General features: G+C 53.0%; 1 protein-coding gene across 1 annotated transcript in view; it reads right to left on the bottom strand.

Moving 5' to 3' along the window:
* The window catches only part of NOVA2 (NOVA alternative splicing regulator 2), a 42,815-nt gene extending 26,780 nt beyond the window's left edge, over positions 1–16,035 (bottom strand). Inside the window, exons 1-2 of the mRNA XM_030913735.1 lie at positions 15,349–16,035; positions 2,908–3,051 (exon numbers count right to left, since the gene is read on the bottom strand). Of these exons, the coding sequence (XP_030769595.1) occupies positions 2,908–3,051; positions 15,349–15,625 (421 nt within the window). The 5' untranslated portion in view covers positions 15,626–16,035. The remainder of the gene's footprint in view (positions 1–2,907; positions 3,052–15,348) is intronic.
* Positions 16,036–16,609: the final 574 nt, after the last annotated feature.

The following is a 16,609-nucleotide window of genomic DNA, read 5'->3' on the forward strand; positions in this document are numbered from 1 at the left end:
CGTGTGTGTGAGTGGGGGGTGTGTGTGAGCGAAGTGTGTGTGAATGTGTGTGTAAGCATGTGTGACAGTGGGAGTGTGTGTAAGCGTGTGTGTGTATGAGTGTGAGCATTGTGACTGTGCGTGTAAGCGTGTGTGTGGAGCTGTGAGTGAGTGTGAATGAGTGTGTGAGCATGACAGTGTGAGTGTAAGGATGTGTGTGAGATGTGTGAGTGTGAATGAGTGTGTGAGCATGTGTGACAGTGTGTGTAAGCGTGTGAGTGTGTGAGAATGAGTGTGTGTGTAAGCATGTGTGACAGTGGGGAGAGAGTGTAAGCGTGTGTGTGTGAAAGTGTATGAGCATTGTGACTGTGACTGTGTGTAAGCGTGTGTGTGTGAATGAGTGTGAGTGTGAGCATTGTGACTGTGTGTGGGGGTGTGTGAGTGAGTGTGTGTGAATGAGTGTGAGGGTGTGAGCATGCCAGTGTGAGTGTAAGCATGTGTGTGAGGGTGTGAGCGTGTGAGATTGTGTGTGAGTGTGCCTGTGAGAGTGTGAGTGTGTGTGAGCATGTGTGTGCTTGTGCATGCGAACGTACTAGGCCCAGAGTGCCCTTTCAGTTTCTTCACTGTCATTTCTCACATATTCTCTCTGCTTTGGCTACATTGACCAAACTGCTCAGTAGCCTCTGAGTATGCCATTTTGTCTTCCTGGGCACACTTGCCTGCATTTTACCTCGCTCATTCTTCTCTACTGCTCTGGTCGTCTCTTCCAGGACGCTCTTCCTGACCTCCCTGGGCTGGGTCCTTTGTGCCACCTGGGCTCCAACCACCAACCTCTGGACTTCCCTGTCCCAGCCCTGACCACTCTGGGTCATCACTGATGTGATGTCTGCCTCCCTGGCTGGGATGTGAGAACCAAAGCAGCAAGGTTGGGACATTTCAACCACTGCTATTGTCCCCATTTCTGTCCAGCACAGGGCTGGCATAGAGGAAGTGCTCAGAGAATGTGTGTTGAATGAATGAGTGAATGAATGACAGGGTGTCAAGCCAGGAGTGGAGGGAAATGTTTTTTGTCTCCTGCAGTAGCTTTTCCATTTCCTGCATTCCTGTGGGGTTCTGGGAAGTCCTGGGGAACAGGACTAGGACATAGGGGGCTGTGTCCTGCTTCTCTGAGTCAGCAGCCGGCTCATGCTGTATGATCTGGAAGTCGCACGCCAGGAGTGGGGATGGGGGCTGACCACATGTCCAGGGGCTGAGGAGAGACGCTGGCTCCTGTTGCTTGTCTGAATACTGTTTGAGCTGGTAGGACCAAGGTCTGTTCTGCCTTCTGGGTTTCCCAGCTGCCTGGCCTGTGGGGTGTGTCATTGGGTTGGGAGGGGACGACATATCTCGTGGCACAGAATGTGACCCAGGAGCAAGGAACCAAGTGTCCTCGGAGGAACATTCCGAACAGAGGTCTTATCCATACCTTGTGGGCTACAGGGGAGTGGGGAAAACTGGGCCAGGGTGGAAGAGAAAAGGAGGTGGTGTGCCTGGTTCACTCGATTTTTCTCTAAACCTCTTGCCAAAGCTGCTTAGTGAGATGGGAGGCTGGGGGCAGGGTGGATGGTGGAGAGAGAGAGAAGAGGAGAGAAGAGAGAGAGAGAGCAGAGAGAGAAAGAGAGAGGAGAGAGAGGGAGGAGAGAGGGAAAGATAGGAGAGAGGAGAGGATGGAGGGGGGGAGAGAGAGAGAGAGAAAGAGAGACAGAGAGAGAGAGAGAAAATGAGCGTGTACTGACCCTGGGCTCCAGCTCTGGTGTTTGACCTAAAAAATCCAAGGGGATTAAGGATGAACTAGAACCAGCACTGGACCAAAGATGCAATTCAGGAGGCCTTCCCTGGAGTCCTAGATGTCGATGCTTGTCGGGCATTAGTCTTGGGAGGGAGATAGGGAGGGGTAAGAGATTTTGGAGGGAATAGAGAGTGGAGGGTCTTGGAAAATTTATGGTTCGGGGAGAAAGATGGAGCAGGGGGAGAGGCAGAAAAGGGACTGGGTTTGGAGGAAGGGAAGAAAAAACCAGGAGGGAGCTGAGACTTAGGGGGAAAAAAAAAAAGAGACACAGGAAGGGAGAGACAGACAAGCAGAGGCAGAAAGAAATGGGTGACGCCAGCAGAGGAGGACCCCAGTGAGAGGGGGCTAGTAGATATTGGTTGAATGGATGATTGAACAGAGTTCAGAGAGACAGGAGGAAAGGAAAAACGTGAGGCCATGAGAGGTGGAGGGAAGGAAAGGATAGCGAGAGAGATAGGAAGACAAAAGGAGAAGAGGAGGGGAGGGACAGGGAAAGCAGAGGACAGATGAAGAGGACAAGAGACGGGGGATATCCAAACAGAACCAGAGAGATGGACAGACAGAGGCAGACAGAGGGGCAAGAGACAGAGGGAGGCGGAGGGGAGCGAGACGGGAAGTAGGAAACAGAATGAGAAGGAGACATAAAGAATGACACCGAGACAGAGAAAACCAGTGAGACCGGGCAAGAGCGGTGACAGAAATCCAAAGCGGGGGGGCACATGTGTGGAACATGGCTGGCTGGCCCCCAAGCCCCGAGGGACGCCCTGACACCTGCCTCTCTCCCCACCCTCGCTCCTCCAACTGACCAGAGGGGGCAGGTGTGTGGGAAAAGACACATCTGCCAGCGCATCATGCAAATGAGCTCATGAATATGCAGTAGGCCTATTGTCTTGCCCTGCCCCCACCCCCATCTGCTCGGCCAGGCCCCTCGGGCTGGGGGCAGCTCTGTCCCCTTAGGGGGAAGGGAGGCCCCCTCCCCACCACTGTCACTGTCCCTAGGGCAGACCTTCCCCCTCATCTAGGGCCCAGGTGGGAGGGAGAAAAGGAGAAAGGGAGGAAGGGCAGGGAGGCCTAGGGCAGAGACCTGGGCTGGGGCTCACCAGGGTAGAAGTCTTTGGACTTGGAGAGCTTGATGGTGGCTCCCGTCTCCTTCTGCAGCTGCACGATGGTCTGCCCGCCCTTGCCAATGATGGAGCCCGCCGCGTAGCTGGGGATCAGCACCTTCAGGAAGTATTCGCCTTCCTCTGCGGGGGCACACAGGGTGGAGGGAGGTGAGCGGGGGAGGGGTCTTCACCTTTGGAGGGGGTGAGCAGAGGAAACCCCAGGGGTCACAGTAGCAGTATGGAGAATAATACAAATAATGATCTTCATTCATTCATTCATTCATTCAACAAATAGTTACTGGGCACCTGCTATGTGCCTGGCACTGGTCTAGGGAAACGGCCAAGAAGAAAACAGACAAAGCTCCCCGATTTGTGGGCAAATGAGGCAAATAAGGCCGAAAGAGTTTTAGTGATTCAGCCAAGAGCTCGCACAGCTAGCTACATTCTTCTAGGTGGGGAAGACAGTATATTTCATGTTAGATGGTGGGACTCCTAATGACACAAGAAAAGGCAGGAGAAGGGGTCAGGGAGGGTGGGAGGCTGCAGTGTCAGAGACGGAGGCCAGGGAAGCTCTTCCTAAGAACGTGGCATGCTTTATTCATCACCACACACTTCTGCAGCACCTGATAGGTGCTACACTGTTGCAGGCACTTTCCAAATCCCAGTCCTTTGAATTTTCACACTGATCCTATGAAGGAACCTGTCATACAGATGAGGAAACAAAGGTGAAGAAATCACCCAAGGACCCTTGTAGATGGCAGAGCTGAGACTTGAAGAGCCCATGCTCTGAACTATTATGATCAGCAGGCTATGGAGGAAGGAACAGAACCACGTGGCTATGTGAAGGACGAGTGAGTGCAAAGGCCCTGGGGTGCGACTGTGCCTGTGCTCTTCCAGAGGGACTAAGGAGGCCCCTGTACCCCGGGCTGAATGAGAGAGGGGAAGAGTGGAAGGAGATGAGGACAGAGAGGGGTGCTGGTGGTGAGGGGTGATGGGGCTCGCAGGCCACAGCGAGGTCCTTAACTTTTACTCCAAGTGAGATGGAGTCACGGGAGGGACGTGGCCTGACTTAGGTTTTAAGAGGATTCCTCTGATGCCCATGAGGGGAGCAGACCGTGAGAAGCAACGGTGGGAGAGCTGGGGGCCCAGTGAGGTGGCGACTGCAATGGTCCAGGCGGGAGGTGACGGCGGTCTGACAGGTGGAAGCGGTGAGCAGGGAGGCGGAGGAAGGCTGGATGCTGGGGATACTCCAAACACTCACTTTTGACCAGGCGCTGTGTTGAGTGCTTTGTGAGCTTGATCTCGTCCGTTCCTCACAACCTCACGGTGAGGTGGGTGGAATGAGCTCCATTTTTACACAAGAGGAAACTGAGGCACAGAGGGGCACAGAGAAGTGAAGGCACCAGCCCACGGTCACTACCAGCCCAAGGACACGAACACAGCTACTGGGCTCAGATTCAAATCCAGTTCTGATTCAGTCTCCTCCCATCATCGCTTAACACCCTCCATTCCTGGGGACCAACACAATGAAGGACAGCCTCGAAGACCTAGATGCAGTGCCAGTGGCAGCTTGTGGAGTTTTGGCCATTCTTTGTTATAGGCCAATTTTCCTTTTCTTTCTTTCTTTCTTTTTTTTTTTTTCCTGAGACACGGTCTTGCTCTATTGCCCAGGCTGGAGTGCAGTGGTGCAGTCTCGGATCACTGCAACCTCAGCCTCCCGGGTGTAAGGGGTTCCCCTGCCTCAGACTTCCGAGTAGCTGGGACTACAGGCGCCTGCCACCACACGCAGCTAATTTTTGTATTTTTAGTAGAGATGGGGTTTTGCCATGTTGGTCAGGCTGGTCTCGAACTCCGATTTCAAGTGATCCGCCCACCTCGGTCTCCCAAAGTGCTGGGATTACAGGTGTGAGCCACCGTGCCTGACTGCCATGTCCAGTTAATTTTAAAAAATGTTTTTAGTAGAGACGAGGTCTCCCTATGTTGCCCAGGCTGGCGTTGAACTCCTGGGTTCAAGTGACTCTCCTGCCTCAGCCTCCCAGAGTGCTGGGACTGCAGGTGTGAGCCACTGAAACTTGCTTATTATAAACCAGTTTTCTTGACCATGTGAAACGCATTTTGTTAATGCAGTCTCAAGGCAAGTATCTAGCCTCTCCTGCCCCTGTTGCCCCTAAGTGCTTTCAGGGTGGAAATTCTGGACCCTTCTCAGTGTAAGAAGATCCTTTGTGGCTGGCGCGGTAGCTCACGCCTGTAATCCCAGCATTTTGGGAGGCGGAGGTGGGCAGATCACGAGGTCAAGGGACCGACACCATCCTGACCAACACAGTGAAATCCTGTCTCTACTAAAAACACAAAAATTAGCCGGGTGTGGTGGCGTGTGCCTGTAATCCCAGCTACTCGGGAGGCTGAGGCAGGAGAATCGCTCGAACCCAGGAAGCGGAAGTTGCAGTGAGCCAAGATCGCGCCACTGCACTCCACTCCGGCCTGGCGACCCTTTGTGATTTGTCCCCACCCACCTTTCCAGCTTCACTTCCTCATCTTCCTCCATGGGCCTCAGGCTCATTGCACTTTTTGTTCCTTAAATGTGCTCTGCTCCTTCCTACCTTTGGGCCTTTGCGCATGCTCTGTGCCTGGCAGCTTCTCTTCCCCTCAATTTTTTTTTTTTCCTTTTGAGACGGAGTCTCCCTCTGTCGCCCAGGTTGGAGTGCAGGGGCGCCTCCAATCTCGCCTCACTGCAAGCTCCGCCTCTCCGGTTCACGCCATTCTCCTGCCTCAGTCTCAAGGGTAGCTGGGACTACAGGTGCCCGCCACCACGCCCAGCTAATTTTTGTATTTTTAGTAGAGACAGGGTTTCACCATGTTGGCCAGGATGGTCTTGGTCTCCTGGCCTCGTGATCTGCCCGCCTCGGCCTTCCAAAGTGCTGGGATTACAGGCGTGAGCCACCATGCCCAGCCCTCCTGAGTCAGTATCTTTTGTCCTTTAGGTCCTCACTCAAATGTTGCTTCTTCTTGGAAACTTTCCTTGAACCCCAAAGATGGGATGAATCCCCCTGTTTCATGCCTTCAGAGTAACTGATCACAGAGGTCTACTGTGGACCACATCCATAGAGGTCACCCGTGTCCCAGGGACTTGAACAGTGTCCCCAAAACTTGAACAGCATGTAGTAGGTTTACAGTAAGCACTGGGAAAAGAAAGGGAGGAGTCAGGCCATCCTGCTTCCACATTTTAAGGTCTTAAACCATTCCCCAATGGTTTTTCAACTTTTTCTTTTAAGCGAAGGAAGCCTATTTTCCTTCCTTCCTTCCTTCCTTCCTTCCTTCCTTCCTTCCTTCCTTCCTTCCTTCCTTCCTTCCTTCCTTCCTTCCTTCCTTCTTTCATTCTTTCTCTTTTTTTTGAGACAGTCTCGCTCTTGTCACTCAGGCTGCAGTGCAATGGCGCTATCTTGGCTCACTGCAACCTCTGCCTCCTGGGTTCAAGAGATTCTCCTGCCTCAGCCTCCCGAGTAGCTGGGATTACAGGTGCTCAAAACCACGCCCAGCTATTTTTTTTTTTTTTTTTTTAGTAGAGACAGGGTTTCACCATGTTAGCCAGGCTAGTCTCAAACCTTGGCCTCTCAAAGTGCTGAGATTACAGGGGTGAGCCACAGAGCCCAGCCAGGAAGCCTATTTTCAATGTCTCACGTAAAACCTCAACATATAGAACAGATAAAAGAGAAACTACTCTAACTCTCCCTGATTTCTCTCTGTCGCCCAGGCTGGAGTGCAGTGGTGCCATCACAGCTCACTGCTGCCTCGACCTCCTGGGCTCACACAATCCTCCTGCCTCAGCCTCCCAAGTAGCTGGGACTACAGGCGCATGCCACCACTCCTAGGTAATTTTAAATTTTTCTGTAGAGACAGGGTTTTGCCACATTGCTCAGGCTGGTCTTGAACTCCTGAGCTCAAGGGATCTGCCTGCCTCAGCCTCCCAAAGTGTTGGGATTACAGGCGTGAACCACCACACCCAGCCTCTGCCTGGTCTCTTAAGATGAAAGTTCTGTTTCCTTATGTGTTTAAGATGGAGGTGTAGGAAGAGGGGCTAGATGTGGCTTTGCAGGCATGGGGAAGGGTCCAGAATTAAGGAGTTTCCCTGAAACCAAGGCAATCCTCTTAAACTTGCTTAATCAGACCATTAAGCCTATTAGGTAATTAACCCCTCTCTGGTGCCTTCCTACCAATCATCCTGAACCCTACTGAATTCATTCTCTTCCATGGACTCACGGAGATGTCCTCTTCCCCACCCTCACCCTAAACTTGTCACAGATATGGGGTACTTTATCCCTGGAAGGCTCAGAAAGATGGGGAGGGAATTCTCACTAATCCCTACGACTCCATCCTCTCTCTGCGTCTTCAATTTCACTTCCCATCTTCTCTCCAGCCAGAGCATCTTCTCCGCTTCCCTCTGAGGGTGGAAGGTATTCATCTTCTACTGAAGAAAACTGGGGTCACCCTCTTCCCCATTTTCTGCCCCCTCTCTCGTACTTCTTCAAACTGCCTGAGAATTTTTGTATGAAACAGCAGAAACAACTCTAGACTAAGAGTGACATTTGTGGTCGGGCACGGTGGCTCATGCATGTAATCCCAGCGCTTTGGGAGGCCAAGGCAGGCGGATCACTTGAGGTCAGGAGTTTGAGGCCAGCCTGGCCAACATGGTGAAACTCCCGTCTCTACTAAAACTACAAAAATTAGTCGGGCCTGGTGGCACACGCCTGTATTCCCAGCTACTCGGGAGGCTGGGGCAGGAGAGTCATTTGAATCCGAGAGGCAGAGGTTGCAGTGAGCCAAGATCGGGCCACTGCGCTCCAGCCTGGGTGACACAGTGAGACTCTGTCTCAAAAAAAAAAAAAAAAAAAAAAAAAAAAAGTGAATTTTGCCACTAATGGGCTCTATGCCCTTGGGCAAGTTGCCTCACCTCTTTGGGCCTCAGTTTTCCTCATCTATAAAATGGGAATCATGATAGTACTACCTCATGGGGTTACTATAATTAATGAAAGAGAAAATGTAAGGAAAGGTACTTGGGATGGTCCCAGGCACATAGAGGATTTGAGAAATGTTAGATATCCTCATTATCAGTATTGCCTACACCATGAACACAACTTCAGTGCTTATCACAGCATCAGACACAGAGCAAGCACCCTACACGTGGGATTTGTGGGTTGGGTTGAGAGGTAGGAGAAGGAGGGGCAATCCCACTTTGTCAATCACCCATTTCCCTAGGGGGCTGTCCCAAACTTTTCCCTCCTTCTTGGAGGAGGGAATGTCCTCTCACTGATACAAGCGAGACCTTGTCTCCATTCTCTGCACTCAGCCTCTCCCTAATTCCTGTCTTTCTCATGCCAACTTATAGAATTTTGCCCCTTTTATGTCCCTCTGTACTGGAATGATTCTTTCTTCTCTTCTTCTCTCCTTCCTTTCCTTTCTCCAACAAATCCTTCCTGAGCACCCATGACCTTCCAGTCCTTGGTTCAGGTGCTGGGGATGCAGCAGGGAACAGACAAGGTCCCTTTCCTTTAAATTCATTTTAAATGCATTTATTTACTTATTTATTTATTGTATTTTTAGTAGAGACGGGGTTTCACCATGTTGCCCAGGCTGGTCTTGAACTCCTGGGCTCAAGGGATCTGCCCACCTTGGCCTTCCAAAGTTTTGGGATTACAGGCGTGAGCCACCGTGCCTGGCCTAAATGCATCTATTTAAAGAAGAAATTAGGCCAGGTGCGGTAGCTCACACCTGTAATTCTAGCACTTCGGGAGGCTGAAGCAGATGGATTGCCTGAGGTCAGAAGTTCGAGACCAGCCTGACCAACATGGTGAAACCCCATCTGTACTAAGTACAAAAAATTAGCTGGACATGGTGGCACATGACTGTAATCCCAGCTACTTGGGAGGCTGAAGCAAGAGAATTGCTTGAACCCGGGAGGCAGAGGTTGCAGTGAGCTGAGATGGTGCCACTGCACTCCAGCCTGGGCAACAAGTGCGAAACTCCGTCTCAAATAAAAAAAAAAAAGAAAGAAAGAAGAAATTTAAAAATCATTGCTAATAACTGGAGCTTGAAGGGCTGGTTATGTTTTGTTCTCCCTAACGTACATTAATATAAACATACGATGTTCAAAAAGGAAAAAAAAAAGTTTGTCCATGGACCACCTTAAATAATCTTGTTGTATTAAACTAGTGCAGATCTGACTCCTGGAGACCCCTCTTCAAGTGAGTCTCCTATGGACAGTGATTGGCTAAGACCTCCCCTGCAGAGACTCAGAACTTGAATTCCCAGGAGTCCCCCATTGTGAGCATCAGTTTGTGCCGGTCCTTCCCAGAATTTTCTGCACATCTTTTCTGTTTGGGGGAGTTTCCCACCATGTGAGTTCTACCTCCCCAGAAAGAAACCAGGTCTCTATTGATCAGCCTTCCTTGCAGCAAGGGCAGACACGTGACCTCAGCTGAACTCAGAGCCCTCAGCCATCACACACGCCCACCCTGTTTGAACAACCAAGGCACTGCTTGTGAGAAAGTTCTCCCTTCTAATGAGGCAGAATCTACATGCCAGAACTCCGCACCCACCCATTCCCATCCCACTCTTCACTCTTCACTTGGGTCCAGGCAGCTCCCTCTACCCAATGGCAGAGTCTGAAGAACCGAAGATAGCAAGTTCAGGTCTCCTGATTAATTTCCTGCTGCAATTTCAAACATTTCCACCTTGGAAAGGTGCCATCTTTCCCCTTCTAGTCACTGAGTCTCTGCTCTTGCCCCTTCTGTACCCACCCCTTAGGGATGCTTCTGATGGCTTTCAAAAATCCCAGTGCTTTGGCAGGCTGAGGTGGGCAGATCACCTGAGGTCAGGATTTTGAGACCAGCCTGGCCGACAAGGTGAAACCCTGTCTACTAAAAATACAAAAGTTAGCCAGGCATGGTGGTGGCATATCTGTAATCCCAGCTACTTGCGAGGCCGAGGCAGGAGAATCGCTTGAACCTGGGAGGCGGAGGTTGCAACGAGCCGAGATTGTGCCACGGCACTCCAGCCTGGGTCACACAGCAAGACTCCATCTCAAAAAAGAAAAAAAAAAAGAAAATCAGCCAATACTCCCTTCCCCCTTCCATAAATAACCATTGCCTACCCAAGAGATTTAGGGTGTTGTAGTAAGAGTGGCCTATTTTAGTGTCAGAGAGTTCACCCTCTAAAGTGGCTTTGATCTTGGGGGTCATGAATGACAGAAGTAAAGCTGAAGGGCTGTGGGTTGTCGAGGTGTTGTTTTTGGTGTTAGTCTGGAAGCAACATCAATGTTAGGTGTTGTCCTCATGGCACTTCATGGTTTTGTTTAGGGGCTGGGGACGGGAGAGCTGGTATGTTCTGTGAGGGTACGAGGAGGCTGGGGTTTGACATCGGTACTGCCATCGGGAGCCTGTGGGGATGCTGCTGGCAGAGGATGGTGAGGGTGTGGGGTGGGAGCAGTACGCCAAGGAGGGGCGGGGCTTCAGGCGTGTGATGTGCTTTTGTGAATGGCGGTGTTGCCTATTTGGTGTGAAATGCAATACAACTAGAGTGTGCTTATGTAGGGATGAGATGCTGAAAGGTGTGATGCTGCCTTGAGTTGTGACTGTCTCTGACTGAGAGAAAGGCAGATGGGCCACGGTTTTCTTGGAGTGAATCACCATTGGATGGTGAAAAGGGAAAATGACATTCTCAGTGGCACTTATATAATAATAATAATGATGATGATGATAGCGACTGTTTACTGAGCACTTACCAACTACCAGCCTTACGCTACGTACTTCACATACGCAATCTCATCTAACGCACACAACCCGGAGAGGTAGATCTTCCTGCCTCCATGTTTCAGACAAGCAGGCTGAGGCCCAGAGCAGTGAAATAACTTGCCCGAGGATTCCACACCAAGCACATGACAGTGGCAAGACATGAATCCTGAAAGATCTCATTCTAGGAGGGGCTCTTAACCCTGGTGATGTTGACTTCGTGATAAAGAATGTGGCCGGGCATGCTGGCTCACGCTTGTAATCCCAGCACTTTGGGAGGCCGAGGTGGGTGGATCACCTGAGGTCAGGGGTTGGAGATCAGCCTGGTCAACATGATGAAACCCCATCTTTACTAAAAATATAAAAATTAGCCGGGCATGGTGGCGCATGCCTGTAATCCCAACTACTCAGAAGGCTGAGGTACGAGAATTGCTTGAACTCGGGAGATGGAGGTTGCAGTAAGCCGAGATGGCGCCACTGCACTCCAGCCTGGGCAATACAGTGAGACTCTGTCTCAAAAAACAGAACAAAACAAAACAAAATAAACAACAACAACAAAAACAAAGAATGAGGGCTATGGCTGGGAACAGTGGCTCACACCCGTAATCCCAGCACCTTGAGAGAATGAAGTGGGTGGATCGCCTGAGATCAAGAATTTGAGACTAGCCGGGGCAACATAGCAAGACCCTGTCTCTACAAAAAAATTCAAAGAATTAGTCAGGTGTGGTGGTGCACACCTGTAGTTCCAGCTACTGGGGAAGATGAGATGGGATCATCACCTGATCCTGAGAGGTCAAGGTTGCATTGAGCCATGATTGCACCACTACACTCCAAGCCTGGGTGACAGAGTGAGACCGTCTCAGAAATAAAAAAAAAAAAAGAAAAGAAAAAAAGAGGGACGTTAGGTGCAAGATCTGGCTGGTGTAAGCTATGTTGAGGGTGTGAGATATGTATATGTGTCTGTATATGGGTTTTTATTTTTGGGGGGTTGACAGAGGTGGGAATATAGTCAGGAGTACGGGGGTCCATTATTATTGCAGCTTAAGAATTACGATCTATATCAAGGGGGGCTACCGTTTGTTATTGTCCTGCCAGACTGGGGTCATTTATTTCTGCAAAGAGTCCCTGACTAGAGTTTCCATCCAACCTCTTCACCCAAGTCTTCCTGCCCTTAATGCCTCGTTTTCCTCCCAGCAGCATCTGCCAGCCACTCACAGTGCCCAGAAGCGAGCGTGAACTGCCACCATCTCCTCCATTTCTCCCATCTACTCCCAGAGGCGGGCAGGAGGGGCAAGAATCTCATCTGTCCAGTAGGCCACTGCTTTCTGGGACATCCAGGAAAAGCCCTCACTCCTCTAAGCCTCAGTTTCCCCATCCAAAAATAAGGCCCATTCTAGTGTCTCCCCACACAATGGAGCCAGCCGCCTGAGTTCACATCATGGTTCTGCTGCTTATCAGCTGAGTGATGTTGGGCAAGTGACTTAACTTCTCTGTGCCTCAGCTGTTCATCCGTAACATGGGTTAACATGATAGAATTGTTGTAAGGATTAAGGAATTGATCCATGTCAAGCACTTCCCATGATAATTCCTGGCATACTGTAGTATCATAAGTCTAGCCATTATTATAACTGATTATTATTGTTCCATCATAGCATGTTGGGAGAATGACAAGAAATTGCACGTGAGGCATTAAACAATAATATAGGTAGCTATTGTTAGTATTATCCTCACGGTGACTTTTTTTTTTTTTTTTGAGATGGAGTTTTGCTCTGTTGCCCATGCTGGAGTGTGGTGGCGTGATCTCGGCTCACTGAAACCTCTACCTCCCGGGTTCAAGCGATTCTCCTGCCTCAGCCTCCTTAGTAGCTGGGACTACAGGTGCCCACCACCATGCCCCGATAATTTTTGTATTTTTAGTAGAGACGGGGTCTCAGCATGTTGGCCAAGCTGTTCTGGAACTCCTGACCTCAAATGATCCACCCGCCTCAGCCTATCAAAGTGCTGGGATTACAGGCGTGACCTACTGTGCCCGGCTCCTTATGATCATTTTTATGTGCCTATATGGCAGATGAAGACACTGAGGCTCAGAAAAGGGGATGGGTTGAGCCAGCATCCCCCAGCTATGAATGTATATTATTGAAAGAAGCCCTCAATTTTGGGGTCAAAGTCCTGGACCCTTGCCCAGCCCTGCCCCTGAGTGTGTTTCTGTCAATGGAGACCTGTCCCTCTGCATCTCCTGGCCTCAGTTTCCCCATGGGTAAACAGAAGTAGGGTGGGAGACGGTCTGGAGGAGATGGTCCCTAAAGATTCATCCTAATTTCCCCGCTGTGGAGGGAGGCAGGATAGCACAGTGATTTTGTCCAGGAGCTCCGGAACCAGGCAGCCCAGAGTTGGGTAAATTCTAGCTCCATCACTTAGATACCATGTGACCTTGGGCAAGCGGTTTCATTTTGCCGAGCCTCAGTTTTCCTCATCTGTAAAAAGATGCTCAAATAATCTCTCCCAGGGGTTGTATTGAGATATTAACCCATATCTCAGAGTAGTAGGTGCCAAGTAGGCAGATTTGACTGTTATTAGCAGCACTGGCATCAGTGTTAAATTGTGCTGCAAAGTGATCAGATTCTAAGCATCTCAGTCCCTTTAAGAGAAAGGTGGGAACCCCCTACCCTCTAGAGGTTAGTGGGTGGAGGGCTAGACAGTCTGACTGGGCTCAGGGACCTCCTGGGTCCCTGATCTCTCCGGGACTGGGAACAGCAGTGGGGCAGGAAGGAGGGAAGGAAGTCAGGGACATATTCATGTGTGTGCTGGGGGTGGGGGAGCAGGAAGAAGGACAGGAAACTCCCTCCCATCCCCTCCCCCAACTTCCCTTTCCTCCAATTTCTGCTGGACACCCTCACGGGCATCCAGGGGGTCCCTGATTCCTGTCCCACCTGGGTGGAGGTGGGGGAGGGCTAGGATGGGAGGAAGAAAGTCGGCTTGTATTCATCCGCAGGGAGGAGGTGGGAGGCCCCCACCCCACCCACTGCCAGGCCTGGTGGAGAGGAAAGGGTGCACTCTGCCTGAAACCATCCCTCTCCCATCCGGAGGAAAAGACCAGAGGAAGTGGAGATTTTGGCAAGGTGACCGCGGGGAGGGGCTTGTCCTCTCTGGGGTCTCCCTCTTACCAGGGAGCTAGGGGACTGGGCTCTAAGGACCCCAAGAAATCCCACCTCTTCCCTGAGCCCTCCACAGCAGGGCATGCACCTAGAGCTGCCAGCTGGGCTTTTCTTCTCGGGTACGCACACCTCCTTGGGTCACACACCCAGGGAGAGCCCCTCTCTTCCCTCACACCGCCTTCCATGGTGTCAAACATTCGGCAATCTCCAATACACAAGGACACACACATACACTGTCCCTTGTCAAACACACGCAGAATCATCCCCATATCTCTGGTGTCACACAGTCAGCCATTTCACACACACACCTCTCCTTGTTACACCCATACACACAGCTGGGTGTCATACGCACACGTGCCCTGTCACATGGGGACCCATCCTTCCTTCTCCTTTTTACACACCCTCGTGCGTTTCACCCATAAGCCCCAGTCTTTCCCTCGTCATACACCCACCTTCCCTGTTGCACACACCCCCTCTGATGTCACTGTTGCACACCTCCATGTGTCACACCCAGCCACAGCCTCTCTGGAGTCACACCCACACCCTTTCCTTGTCACATCCCCTCACCAGCTTCTCTGAGTACCACCCCACCCCAGCCACGCCTGTGTCACACACACTGGACCCCTTTCCTCTGATCTACACGGCCTCTTCTGGCTCACGCCCAGGACCAGTCCATTCAGCATCCCCCACACACCCCCTTGCTTGTCACACACACCCTCTCATGTGTCACACTCTGCCACAGCCCCCTCGGGGGTGACAAGCACACACCTTTCCTTGTCACACGTACCCACTGGAGGGTCTCAAACATGGAGCCCGGCCCCTGTCCCCTTTCTCATACACCCCCTCTATGCTGTCATATTCCTGATCCCTAATGTCACACATCCAGGCCGTAGAGGGCACACATACACACACATGCACACACATACATACCTGTCCTAGTCTCACATTCTCCCACCTAGCTTTACACACCCACCCTTTCCTCCATTTCACCCCACACACCCACCCAGCCTGTCCCCACGCACGATCCCGCCAGGGCCACACAAGCCTTCCTCTGGGACAACCCTTGTTCAGGACATCCCCAGGGAGGGAGGCTGGGAAGCTCCCGGTCCACAGGCCTCTACTCCTTCCCCTCCCCCAGCCAGGACACGCGAGCCCGGGGAACACCCCTGCCCCGAAAGGGTCACATCACACACCCCTCAAGGACACACAGACATCTGCCCTGAGGCTCTCACGCCCCCATCCTCTGCGCCCCCCAAGGACACTTATCACGCCCTCCCCCCCAATCCCTCTCCTCGCAGACAAAGCTCCCAGCCCCGGGCCTCGGCGAGAGGAGGAGGGGGTCCAGCCCCCTCCTCAACTCTCCGCTCTGTCCCCCACCTCGGGGAGGGGTGTCTCTCCCCTCCCCAGAGCCCTTGCACCTGCCACTGGAGGGGGGAAAGGATGGAGAAAGGCGAGGCCCCCTGCCCGCTCCCCCGTCCGGAGCCGCAGCCCTTTCTCACCTCCCGTGTTGCTGCGCTTGGTGCAGACCACCTCGGGGGGCGTTTCGAGGGGCCTCTTGCGGGAATCCGGGGCCTCGGGCTCCATGGGGGGGGCCTGGGGCGGCGGCTGCTGCTGCTGCGGCGGCTGCGGCGGCGGCGGCGGCGGCTGCTGTGGCGGCGGCGACGGCTGCTGGGGAGGCTGGGGTTGCGGCGGCGGCGGCGGCGGGGGCGGCGGCGGCTGCGGGGCCGCGGAGGCCGTGAAGAGGCCGTGCACCGCGCCGGCGGCCATCATCCTCATGGTGGGGGGGGGCGGGGGGCGGGGGGCGGGGGAGGGGGAGGGGAGGGGACGTGGGAGGGGGAGGGGGCGGTGGAGGGGTGGGGGAGGGGGAGCCCCGGAGAGGGAAGGCGGGGGTAGGGGGGAGCCGGTTCTCGGGGGGCTGACAGAGCCTGGAGAGCGGCTGTGAGCAGAATGGCAGGGCCAAGGGGGGGTCTCCGATAGGGCCGGGAAAGAACTGAGGGGTGGGGTCTCTCCTGGGACCACAGAGGCTGGGGACTGGACGCGCCACTGGGGGGACAAGACCCCCCTCTCCTCTTGGCTCCCTGGGGCAAGAGGGCCGAGCCCCCCAGACCCTGCTCGGGGCGGGGGGCCGGAGGAGCGTGGCCGGAGGTGGGAGGCGGAGGCGGCCGCTAGTGGGGACCCGGGGGGCGGCGGGCGCGGGCGGCGACGGCGACGGGGCTGGCGGTGGCTGCTGGCCCGAGCATCTTCTTCCCGGAGGCTCCCACAGCGCCTGGCCCCTCCCACCCCACGAGGTCACGCCCATGCCGGGTAGGGCCACGCCCTTCGGCGCCCCCATTGGTCCAGCCTTGAAGCCTGGACCACGTCCCTCTGGGTTGGCCACGCCCCTCCCGGCGGCAGAGAGCTGGACCCGAGTCCCCCAGGCTGCTGGGAGGACCCCGGGCTCCTCCAAGCCGTCCCCACTCCTCACCTTGAATGAACGTTTATTGAGCACTTACTGTGTGCCAGGTCCGCTTCCAAGCAAGCAGGTCACAGATGTTATCGCATTTAATCCCCAGAGCGACCAGCTCTGTGAGTTACACTTATTATCCCTATTTTACAGATGAGGAAACAGCCTTAGGAGCATACTTTGACTTTACTTGGTCAAGACAAGAAATTTCGGCTGGGTGCGGTGGTTCATGCCTGTCATCCCAATACTTTGGGAGGCCAAGGCGGAAGAATCACTTGAGCCCACGAGTTTGAGACCAGCTGGGCAACAGTATAGTG

This window comes from Rhinopithecus roxellana, chromosome 12 (assembly GCF_007565055.1).
Source record: "Rhinopithecus roxellana isolate Shanxi Qingling chromosome 12, ASM756505v1, whole genome shotgun sequence".
Lineage (NCBI taxonomy): Eukaryota > Metazoa > Chordata > Mammalia > Primates > Cercopithecidae > Rhinopithecus > Rhinopithecus roxellana.